At 35.9% G+C, this 12,856-nt stretch overlaps 1 protein-coding gene across 1 annotated transcript; it reads left to right on the top strand.

The window, feature by feature from the left end:
* Positions 1–2,337: 2,337 nt before the first annotated feature.
* Positions 2,338–8,144, top strand: rgs4 (regulator of G protein signaling 4). The gene is made up of 5 exons (XM_035412186.1): positions 2,338–2,494; positions 2,775–2,879; positions 3,828–3,889; positions 6,102–6,268; positions 6,441–8,144. Exons 1-5 carry the CDS (start codon positions 2,451–2,453, stop codon positions 6,687–6,689), a joined length of 627 nt encoding a protein of 208 aa, XP_035268077.1. The 5' UTR covers positions 2,338–2,450; the 3' UTR covers positions 6,690–8,144.
* Positions 8,145–12,856: the final 4,712 nt, after the last annotated feature.

Below are 12,856 nucleotides of genomic sequence, written 5' to 3' on the forward strand. Positions count from 1 at the left end.
AGAGACAGTAATGCTAGAAGTTGTAGTAGGTGCGGTGGGTGCACAACAGGCTGAGGCAACAGTAAGGCTGTTAACGTTAGCTAGCTCAGCTTCTTCAACTAACGTTACACCTGTTGTAACGTCAGCTAGAGTGAGAGCACCTATTATCAACCAACTTCGTTCGACAGACAGGAAATGTAAACTGATTTGCAACTATATATGAAGAAATAGGCGAAATATCGGTAACAACCTGGACCTAGTTAGCAGGAAAAATGTCCTCGTTATCCTTAGGTGGTTATTTTTTTAAAGTACTTTCGCAATTTTTTTATGTGCCAGCAAATAACTCAGAGGTGGTCCAGCGCTAGCTTTTGGTTGCTAAGGGGACGTGTATCGACCACCCCATATAAATGAATGGAACTTAAAATTGCTAGCATGCTGTATAAGTGTCCTGTCTTGTGTATTTGAGGTTAATATGAGAAAGGGTGGTCCCTATCAGCATGTCTAGGAATCCGTACATATTCACTGTTGTAACTCAAGTCGCAGGACGCAAAACAGCTGTTAGGAAAGCAGTTTGAAATTATAAAGTAACGTCTGCGCCATTGCATTTCATGGGTCGCGATGAGATAATTCCGAGCGTGTTGCTTGTCTTAAAGTTGATATAGTAAATAAGGCTGTATTAATATAATTAAATGTATATGTATGAAGTTGTTTTTTTTTTTACATTTAGACAATTTATTATGTGTATTTTTACAGGACTTACATTTAAATAGGTAACGATGTCCAGTTCTCTCTAATAAATTACGAAATAAATATACTAGCGGTTAGGGTGGTCGATAATAGGTGCTCTCACTCTACTTGTTGCTTCTCCGTCGTGGAGTCTCTGGCTGTTTTATTAAAGAATTTCGTCAGTTTAGGCAAACTTTCCTTAAACTGGGCATCTTCCTTCTTCCTCTTTCTCTTCTCAAATCCACTTTGAAAACGCTTCATGGTAACAAAGATAGTGACTCTGCCTCTGATGGCAACTCTAATTTCCACGTCATTGATTAGGCGCAAATGCAGGTCAAGGTGGAATAGTCCATTAAATGTGAAATGTGGGTGATAATAAATATTATATATATATATTACATTGCAGGCATTTAGCAGATGCTCTTATCCAGAGCGACTTACACAACTTTTACATACCATTTACATTGTATCCATTTATACAGCTGGATATATACTGGAACGATGCAGGTTAAGTACCTTGCTCAAGGGTACAACGGCAGTGTCCTACCCGGGATATATATATATATATATATAATAGATATTTAATTGGATTAGCCCACATTTACATGTAGATTGATTTATTTTTTATCTACTACAGATTATCATTCGTTTGGAGTGAAAAGAAAGGAAAAATGTTTATAAAAATTTTTTTTAAAAAGAAACAAATTCACGAGGCCCCTTTGGCAGACGAGGCCCTAAGAAATTGCCTACCTATGACCTATGGTAAAACTGCCTATGCCCAAACAGTTCAAACAGAATTTTAAAAAACATAGTCCTCATCAGTAGATTTTTGAAATACAGTGTTGTCTGAGTTTGCTTTGATGATTGACGGTTGTTAGGCTGGTTTTCAATCGCTGTAATTACATTTTTCAGATGGGCTGGTAGAATACATTAGATGTATTAAGCATTTGAAAATTACAATGTCTAGAGGTTGAAAATAGTGTCTGTAGAGTGGCACACAACCAGTGTTTAAAGTGCTTTACTGCAAATAACTCATTTTAAAAGTAGTTGATGTGTTGCTATCTACAACAGTATAGGACACACAGTGGCTACAATTTTAGAATGTTTAGATGACTGGCCTTTGGTTTAGTTTAGTTAAAGCTTATGAGAATATAATCTTGGTTTTGCTTTTGTGTGTCATCTATGTTGATTAGACCTGGCACGAAAACAAGTAAACAGTCAGTATATTTACATGTCTTAAGATAGCAGGGCAGGTCTGCTTTATTCATTACACTTACAGTCTTATACTGAAGTACCCTCTAATTGCTTTCCTCTGACTTGCTTTATTTTCAACCCTTTTAATTGCACTTCCGCAATTAGAAACAATTGACAGGCAATATGACATGCTAATGTGTTACTTCCTTAAAAATGTGTGTGTTTGTATTGTGTATGTATGTGTGTGTACGTGTGTTTGTAGGCGCGCGCGCGCGCGTGTGTGTGTGCGTGCGTGCCAGTGTGTGCGTGTGAGTGTTTTGTTATCCCTGGCTGCAGTTTTCACTGCTTAAGGCAGTGCTCTATTGTTTCAGTTGCTATCAGCGGATTGGCTAATCTGTCCCTGCTCTGAACACTCTGGTACTATAAAAACCACATGCACAGGCGATGGCCACGCCATAACCCTAAAACATATCAGCACAGAGCAGACAAGTGTGCTTTGACTACGATTTATTTTCTGCCTCTTGGATCTGTATTATTAACAGAACGTAACAATGTGTAAGGGGCTAGCAGCTCTACCGGCAACATGCTTAAAGAGGTATGTCAGTTCATTTAGGTATGTCTTTTCATTTTTATGGTGTTTGGTTTAAGCCTGACAAAAAGGTTGGAGTGAAACATTTGCAACTCTGAATGTGTAATGTTAAATATTCTGTACAGTGTATTCTATTTTCAATACACATTTGAGAGAGCTGCATATATATTTTGTCTATCTGTATAATCCTATTTGACTTGCACCATTTACAAACAATAACTCTAATAATAACACAAGATAATTAACATTTGCAGTCATGTTTCTTAACTAAATATTTTCCATTCAGTGCAAAAGACATGAAACATCGGATTGGATTCCTCCTCCAGAAGCCAGACTTAAACCCTGATCAAAGGGCAGCTAGCAGTAAGGAGAAGAGCCCACCAGTGAAGAGGTGAGAACGTTGTTTAGATCAACTAATGGAATGAGCCTTTTCTCTGCTCTGATTAAACACAGTGAACAATCTGGGCATGATTAAACCTTAACAGTACAATGTCATCACATGTTTTTTGTTCAATTTCATCTTAATTCATATTTGTGTGGTGATGTGCTCTGGCAGTAAACCAATGACTTTTCGTTTTGTACTGTATTTTGAATCTTGATACACAGAATATTATGAATTCATAATAAATTAATTAATTATTAATTATTAATTTTCCACTTGGTATAGTATGACTTACACAGTCAAATACTTTATGGCAATGTTTTCAGTGAATACTGTACACAGTATATCACAGAAATCTATACGGAAATATATATTGCCTGTTGATCCCAGCAAGAATCTGATATGTGCTGTTTTTATAACATGAGAAGCATAGTTATACTCCTACATTTTAAAATGTGTATTTATGGGAATAATGATGCTCTTGTGGAGTACACATTACAGTGCCATACACAAAGAAAGGAACTGACCGCAGATAAAACAAGACTGTATACAAAAAAAAAAAAACACATGTAACTGAGTGTGCACAAGACACCTTTACATCTATAAAATTGTAATTCCATAGTACAACAGCTTGTGTTGGTAACACAAGGTAATAATGTACTGTATAACTGCTAGAATATTCTGTAGTTGTAAAAGGCACTGTGCTTTTCCTGCCTTCTGTTAATCTCCCCACACTGCTACATGTACAGCACTATACTTATACAATACTAAACGTATAAAGTGCTTTAATCTGACAAACTTAAGTAATGCATTGCATTGTGTCCTGCTATTTCTAAGAATTCTGCATTGTCAATTTCTATCAGTTTGAAAGCAAGACTCATATGTCAATGTCAATCTGTATGCATACATTTCCAAATGGCTGGATGAAATAAATAAACTTTATTTAATTTTTTTTAGAATTACTCCACTGGAAGTCAGAAAGTGGAAGGAGTCTTTGGAATCCCTGCTGAGTAATGACGGTAATTGGCTGCACGCACACATAAATAAAATGATCAATTTCCTCTGAATAATTTGATATTATTTTTTCTCTATTATTAATCAGAGGACAGACTGATTGAGCTGAATGAGGAGCCCTCTGCTCAGACAATCAGTACTGTATAAATACACCAACTATGTTTTGTCATGATGGCCTAATGCATATCATAGCTTAACCAAATTCTGGAAATTGAAACCATCCATTAACAATAAACAAATGACTTCAAATTAAACTAGGACATATTTCTGTATAGGGGATATTATATCAAGGGAAAACCTAGAGATACATTTCAGATAAGACAAGAAACTTGAAACCCATGTAGATGAGATCATTTATTTTTCAACTGAATATTCATATCTCTCTACTCAAAGAAAATTATATCAAAGCATCGGTCTATTTTTAGTAGAGAACCTGCTTTGAAACAGTTTGTTAACCCAACTCCCCCTTGTTTCAGGTCATTCAATTTAAGATAGCTTAGTAAAATCTCAGTGCCCAGTACCCAGTACCTTATATTTACAATTGAATTTTCAGTTGTTAATTAATGTTAATTTTAAATGTGCTTACTGTGTTCATTGTGCAAACACTTTTAATACCAAAACCTTTTCTCATCCACATGCTGGTCGGTAATTAAAACTTCATTAATTGAAATGTTACAGGTTTTATTTGTGGGATGACATGCATCAGGGAGACTGAATGTACCCTCAAGACATATATTACAGAGTGCAAAGCTTCTTTTCACAATAACAACTTGCTAAATATTACGCCAGGATAGGATATGGTTCATCCCCACATGCTTTACTCTTTGTGAGCATAGCGCGAGTGCCCCTCTCTGAAAGAGGTGGAGATCTAGTTTAATTACTTCTTAAAAGAGAGGCATATTGGATTTTACGCTTGTAAACTCGGGTGCCTTTGGGTTTAAATGAAGATTAAAATGATTGCCCTTTGATTTAACTTGCTATGATAAGTGTGTTATTTGCCTGTGAATACTATACTATTTGCTTGGACTAGGCACTTTCTCTGTATGTTACAGTAATTATGATTTCCTTCAAGGAGCAACAACACCACCTTTTTGGTATATTTCTTTATGTTAAGATTGTTGAAGTAATTTTATGGACCTCATTTTGCTTTGCACAATATATGTACTAATAAGTATATATACTATACATTCATATGACAACATCCTTATATTTCATTATGTAAAACATAAATAGTGTGTGATTTAGTATAATTTTACAAGGTAAAAAATGTTTTTTTTTCTTCCTCATTACTTCCATTAATGAGAGATACATCATTGACTTATTGGGAGCTCCTCTGGTGCATGAAATTCATGTTTTGAAATCTTACATGAACACAGTTCAATAACCAAACATATCATCCATGACTCATATTTCAGAGAGTACCCTTATTTTTAAGAATATCTGGATACTGCAGCTGTATTTATGCCTATTTCATTGCAGTAAGGTATGCTACTCAAGGTTAAAACAGCAGAAAAGCTGAGCTGCAGTGGCTCCAGTCCCACAGTGACCTTATTGCTGGGTCTTCGTTTAAAGGGCTTGATTTGCGATCGCTTTTGTTTATCTTCGCTCGGCATGTCCTGCTGTGTTCTCATGCTCCGGATGTGCGGTACGTGTCTGCAGACAGCTCTGTTGGCCCCAGGGGGAGCCGCTATTATACTCTGGCACTCTTACAAGCATCAGCTTAGTTGGGGCGCTTCTAAGAATCAATGACCTCCTTGTCCCTCAGGCTGACCTCCATGTTCCACTGCTGTCAGACATGACCGTGTGGCATTTATTCTTATGATCTACAAAAATCAATAGAAAAATGTTCATGTGATTATTATTTTTTAATTAATTATTATGTCCTGGGATATTAATTCTAATCCTCATTGTGCAGGGTCAGGGATGTGTATATGTGCAAGGAGGTTGATATTATCAAACAGAAAACAGAATTTTTCATTGAAAATGAGCTTTAACTGGCTACTTGAAATAAACATTGAAATAAATCTTCATTGTTGTACACAACAAGAGAACTTGTGGTATTAAGCCTCTGTCGACCCCCATAATATTTTTTGTGAGATATATTTTTCAAGAAAATGTATATACATTCTGCACACATGGTAAAGATGATCTCCCCAATAAAGCATGTGTATGAATTATTAGCTCTGCTTTTTCAGTGCATGTTCTTTTATCTTTCAGATGGTCTTAGAGCATTTGCCACCTTCCTCAAGTCAGAATTCAGTGAAGAGAACATTGAGTTCTGGATGGTCTGCCAGGAATACAAGAAAACCACTTCTCAAGAAGACCTGGCGTCCAAAGCAATTAAGATTTATGAGCAGTATGTTGCAGCTGAATCTCCCAATGAGGTATGCATAGACATATGTGCCACATTAGTGCATGTTCACTGTGTCCAGCTTTACAGATTAAACATAACCTCAACATGATGTCATACAAACACATAAAATTAGAAATTTGGTCATTTTTTGCTACTGAAATGCAGGCAATAAAGCTGACACAGCTGTGAGATGTCATTTTCAGGTCAACCTGGACTCTGCCACCAGAGAAGAGACAAGGAGGAACTTGGAGAACCCCAGTCTGTCTTCCTTCAACGAAGCCCAAAGGAAGATCTTCCTCTTGATGGAGAAGGACTCCTACAAGCGCTTTCTAAAATCCAAGCTGTTCCTGGACATGGTGCCACAGCCCTTGAGCAGTATGCCTTGTGGTATGGAGAAGAGGGGGAGAAGGAACACCTCTGAGTTTGGTCAGGCTCTGCCTCAGTGTGCTTAGAGGGCCTCTGGAACAGAGCGAATACTGAGCTGCTTGCTACACAGTGTAGAAATAGGAAAAGCTGAGTATTGCAGTGCCAATGCAGCCTTATGGTCAATCACATTTAATGGAGAGAGAGATTCCTTTTCACCACATACCTCACAGTTCAAACATGGATACATCACTAGATGAATCCACAGAAATGACACCACTCTCTTTGTCCAATACCGCCCTGTAACTGTAGGTCATGCACTAGGGACTGAAAGAATCAGATAAACCATTCTAATCTTCAGAAGTGCTCTGATTTAGCCACAGATGAATGGAAGCAATAATGTGCATCTAACAGTGATTAAAAATAATTAATGAAGTTTGGACATTATTTCTTGAATAAAAAACTTGTTTCCTGCCAGCTGCTGTGCTGGCAGTCAAACTAATGACAAAGAGTAAAATTAAATAATTGATCATTTGATGCCAGAAATAGAAGAATTTTACTTTCACATGTTCATGATTTTACCATATATTCTATGTATGCTTTGCTCTGCGTGTGGTTACTGAGCATAGCTCAACTACACTATTGTAAACTGTCAACCGGGTCAAATTGAGGTTACATTGTTACAACGGAATCTTTTTTGTCAAAACAATGGTCTATGTTGAAAAATTAAGACTGACACAGTAGAAGAGCTTTTAACCATTACTTTTGCAACTACCTCTCATTTTCTCTTCTCTCCACAAGTTCCTGACATTCCCATTTTTGCACCCACACAGTGCAGGAACATTTTAGTACAGTGCATTTGCAAATTTAATTGGCTGTAGATTCCGTTCACATAATCTGGTTGGGTCCCCTGGAAAGCATGAATATATATTAAAAAACGTATGATGTATTTGTGCTTTTGTATGCAACAAAATATGTTAAAACTGCAGAGGCATTGTATAAAAGGAAAGTTAACCTTTCAGTGTTCTGAATATATAACATTGCATATCTCTACATCCAGCACAGTCCTCAGACCGTGGACATAAGTAAACTTCATTGACTGATGTACTGGTGAGGAGGATGGAAGCCAGTGTTTTCATTATCTGAGTAGATATCTTTCTAAGTTCTGTAATGTCTTGTTGTAAGTCCTGATGTGAAGTATCAAGATATGTGTTTGTAGGATGAGATCTATTATAATAAAATCAACAGCCATATTTATTACTCATTCTTTTTTTCTTTTATTGTATTATTTTACTGATTGTGGTGTGGTATACATATTATGTTTTATTTATAGTTTTATTTGCAATCAACGGTGAATCTCAAAAAGATACACTTACACTTGATGCTATTTGTCTATTGAATATATATATAATTTTCTGGTGAAATATGATTAATTTGTTTTTCATAAATAGCATACTGAATGGGCTTTGCAAGATGCTTCTGACTGTATAATGTAAACTTTGTGACACATTACAAAATAAAAATGGAAATAAATTAAACCTTCATATAGCACCCATGTGATTTGCCTCTCAAAATTGAAAGTAATCAAAAGCACATTGAAAAGATCAGCAAACATTAATGATTTACTTTTGATTTACAAAAGAATATCAACCAAATTAAACTTTGCCACATTAGCATGGATTTTACAAGCCTTTAGTAACCATTTAGCAATAATTAATACAATTATCTCTTACATATTTACTTTCTGTCCATTATATTCAGAAGACATATACTTCACAGGATTATCATAACCTTACCTTCATTACCTTCATTACCTTTACGTCTTCATATTGGAAGAATCATAACTAAAATACTTCACTATCTGAAGGGCTCCATTAAATAATGATAAGTGAATGGGTCTGGTGAAAGTTGTTTTATGTTTTTCCCTGACAAAGACAGAAAACTAGTAGACTAGTCCAAAAAAAATACAATAAAATACATTCATGAGTAACATCAGTCTTTCAGAAAACCTTCAGATTGGTGCCAAGGGGTTATTTATCAGAATTTAAGATATACATACGCACAAGAATGCCTGCTCAAAAATATCTAATATCTCATCCCAAAGATCTTCTCATTGGCTTATGCACATGGTTTACTTGTAGTCCCGATCTCAAATAAGTACAGTTATGTTTCAGAATTTAACAAAATATAAGATACTTTCTCATATACAAGATCAAATACATTTAAGCAGGTCAAATATGAGCAAAACCATTTATTCCAGTTCTCTTCCATTTCATGCAGTGTTTCAACATGCTTAACATGTTCACAGAATACATTTTGTATAACATAAACAGTTAATTCAGTTTATTTTCATCTTTTCTGCGTATGTGAAAATTGTATCTTGATTAATATCTGCATGGCAGCGGAAGCCCCTGAAATAATCCATTGGGGCACAATCACTCTCAAAAAGAACACTGTAAATAGCTCTAGGGCCTTTCATGCCACTTTCATCACTCCCTGTAGCCAGAGCTGTCTGCCTATTGTATTGCTCAGGGGTGTGTTTTTGTGACCGAGACACTTGTCCTTGTCACTGTGCATATGGAACACACAGAGCGCTGATAAGGAACTATGCGTACAACAGCTGTGAAATGATCCCATTTAGACACATTTATTTTCCTGATGCGAACCACATGCTCAACACAGTGGTCCTGAACAGAACGGACATTTCAGCTGATGAGGTACAAGTTCAGGCACATTACATGTTTTATTTTATCAAACTGCAATAAGGCTGGATAAAATTTCTTTGTATTGTTTTTTTTTTTTTTCAAAAGTTTGAATTGACCTCGGTATTTATTCATCTGTGGAGCTTAATATTGAAGCAAAATCTGTTTGTTTGATGTCACTTTAGATTGCATTAATTGCAGAGAGGAGGCAAGAAAAGATCCAGGTTAATCAGAACTTGCGTTAAATGACTGCTAGAACCCACCGGCACCATCTCATAATGGAAATGAGAAAATTGCATATTATTGTAAATCCAGAATTTTCCCATGAATTTATGTAATTCAAGGTGGAAAAACTATTAAACTGCTACAACTTATTTATTTTCCAGGTTAAAATAAATATAATTTGTAATTTCAGTGAGCATGTCTGTGAGAGGAAATCATTTTTCCCATGAAATTCTGAAATTACAAATGCTGTTTATTTTAACATGGAAAATAAGTTGTGTTCATAAAAGCACCATAGATGGACTCTATTCTACCCATTGGTGGTTGGTGAGGTTGAGTGAAAAACTGCATCCACAGGGCCTAATAATACAGATGGACAAATATAGATGACCACAGAAATGAGTCAATAATATTTAATGGAGCTGTTCACTCTGTTGAGGCAGTATCTTTGGCCAGTTTCCCATGGAAAAAGTTTTCAGGCAGGTAGCAAGTCTACCCATGAACTTTTCACAATATTTAGAACTTTCTCAAGATATTTAGAACTCGGTGAAACATTAAAAAGCTATGATTAAAATGCTATATCTGTAAATGTATTAATTTTAGGCAAAACATTTATTTGTATATTATTTTTATGCAAATGTATGTTAAACAGCATCCCCAGCATGAAGGGACACTAGTTAAAGAGAAACTCACATATTCTCATTTATGGCTAGGCAGAAGAACACAATAGTTTGTGTTGAACCAGTGAATGTCCAGCAGTGTACAATCTAATGAGCATCATTTGCCAAACAGACCACCTTTTTTATCATATCTGTGTCCCCGCTAAACTATTTAGTTGCCCATCTGTTTTTTACCTTTTTGTGTCCGCTGTTGCTGGCTAAGCATGGCAATTATAACTGAGCTTTGGCCAGTCTTTGATTTAAGATGATCACATCCTGCAGCTAAGGCAGTTGGAAATGGTTGAGTTGAGAGGCTCTTAAGACATAACATAAAACCGTGCACCATTTTTCTCTTTTAAAACATATCATATCATATAATATAATTTCATCCATGGCTTATTTTGTTCTTACGTGACAGAGCAAAATAAGGTATCACAAACATTTTAATCAAACAATTACAGAAATTTAATACTGAAAGTAATTTCAATTGCTGAACATTCAAGTCAGGATTAGACTTCAGTATTTGTTGTTGTGAATAATACAACTGTATACATACTGTGACAGGACAGGTCAGTCAGCTGGAAACTTCCAACAACACAGCTGCACAGTGAAACTTTTCATAGTCGTCTCTAAAAATAAACTGGAAGAGGAATGAAAATGACTTTGAATAAAATACATTCATCTTGAATGACTTAATAACATAATTTACCAGCACAATTGATACAAAATTGCACCCCCCAAATAAAATAGGTGTATAGTTCACAGTGTTTGCCAGGGATTATCAATACAGATGAGGCTAAAACGGAAGTAAAGCTTAGATTTTGAGGCAGAACTGAGGCAGTGCATAAATTTTATTTGGCAGTTACAACTGATGCACAGTTGTCAATGATCACTTTGCATTCTGTTGTTGATGCCAGATGTGTATCTCAGGAGATGTCAAGAAGTAATGTGGCTCACATAGCAACGAGAAACTGGCAGTATGAAAATAAAATGACACAAAAGTGGATTGAAGATACTTTTTCCAAGGGATCCAGTCAGTTACCAGATAATTTATGGTAAATATTTTAATTTAGCCAATATTGCGTACTGCGTACAGGACCTTCTTGTCATAAACAACTGATGTGTTGTTACCAAAAGGTAACCAAGTGTGTGTGTTGGTTTCCCCTGAGACAGTCTTGTCCTAATTAGATTGAACTATTGATTCCTTTTTAAAAACATCTTGATGCACACAAGGAGGTGATCAGGGAATAAACAAATCAGACTTTTTATATAAATGACGTGCACAGCAATAAGCGGAGGTATGAAGAGTATCATAAATAATTACACTTGAAACTGACAGTATGATTCCTATTGTAGGCCACTAAAAACTATTTTTTCCGTGTAGCATATTTAGTTATGTTTATGTACAGTGCTTTCTCTGTTTATATATTGTTTTCCTGTGTAATTCATCTTTGAGGTTTTAGAAATGAGCAATATAATTATAATGTATTCTATGTGTATGTGTATGAGTATGTGTTCTTCCCCTTCAAATGGCTGTTGCATCATGTTGCAACTATGATAATAACTGTAACAATGTCAAGTGCAGCCCATTGATTTCTAAACTATACATGACTAATGTTGATAAATTGGTTGTATAATTAACCTGTCCATAGGACTGAAACAAATCCTTTCTTGGATTTCAAACAGGCCTTGTTCTTGGGATCATGATCTTTGTTTTAGCTGACAAATTGGGAGAAAAACAAATATTTCCCTAAAATCAAAGCTTTCAACTACACCATTGTCACATGTACTGGTGATATTTCATAACAGTCTCTGACTATACAATTCTTTGTTTAGCTATTACAAAGGAAAAAAGGTCTTGTTTTTATTATAAGTGCATTACAGATTTTAGTTTAGTTGAAAGTTTTGGCTTGATGGAAATATTTCTTCTCAGAGCACTTACATTCTCTTGACCCTGACAAATGATTAATTCTTCTTCCCTACACCATTTCCTTTAACATTGAAAATCCTGTTTTTCCTTTACTTGAACTTTCAATTGGAAAGACATATAACAATATAACTCCAGGGTACAAGTACTCATTGTTCTTAGAGTAATTAGTTTTGCTTTAAGCTGTGAATGAAAATGGGATTTTATCCAATTTCGAGACTGAGAAAGATCTACACAATGCCATCTTGATATCCAATCAAGGCAACGATGTACTTTTGAGACCAAATTTGCATACGGTGGCTACTTAAGTGACATCCCAGCCCATAATCTTTCTTTGAGTGAAAGAAACAGGGCCTGCAGAGCTTAAAGCTAGCCAATAACTCACAGAACAATGGGCACTTGTACCCTGGATTTCCATTTCTATTTCCTTATTAGCTTTGCTTTAATCTGCATATGGGAACCCAATTACCCACACCCTGCCTCCAACATCAGCCCCCTAATGCAGAACAATCAATCAATCAATCAAATTTTATTTGTATAGCGTATTTTACACCCGACAGTGGAAGTTGTGGCCAATCAAGGGGGCTCTCCTTCAATAATTCCTCATGTTACAAGGGGAAAAGGGGGACTGGACAATCAAAACACTGAGGGCTGATGCCAGTTTTCTGGCAGAGGGCAAGGGGAATGCTAGTGCAACATTGGGGAGAGTGTGCTTTGTGACCATGGGGGCCAAACTCGTTCTCAAG

Source organism: Anguilla anguilla, chromosome 4, assembly GCF_013347855.1.
Source record: "Anguilla anguilla isolate fAngAng1 chromosome 4, fAngAng1.pri, whole genome shotgun sequence".
Classification (NCBI taxonomy): Eukaryota; Metazoa; Chordata; class Actinopteri; order Anguilliformes; family Anguillidae; genus Anguilla; species Anguilla anguilla.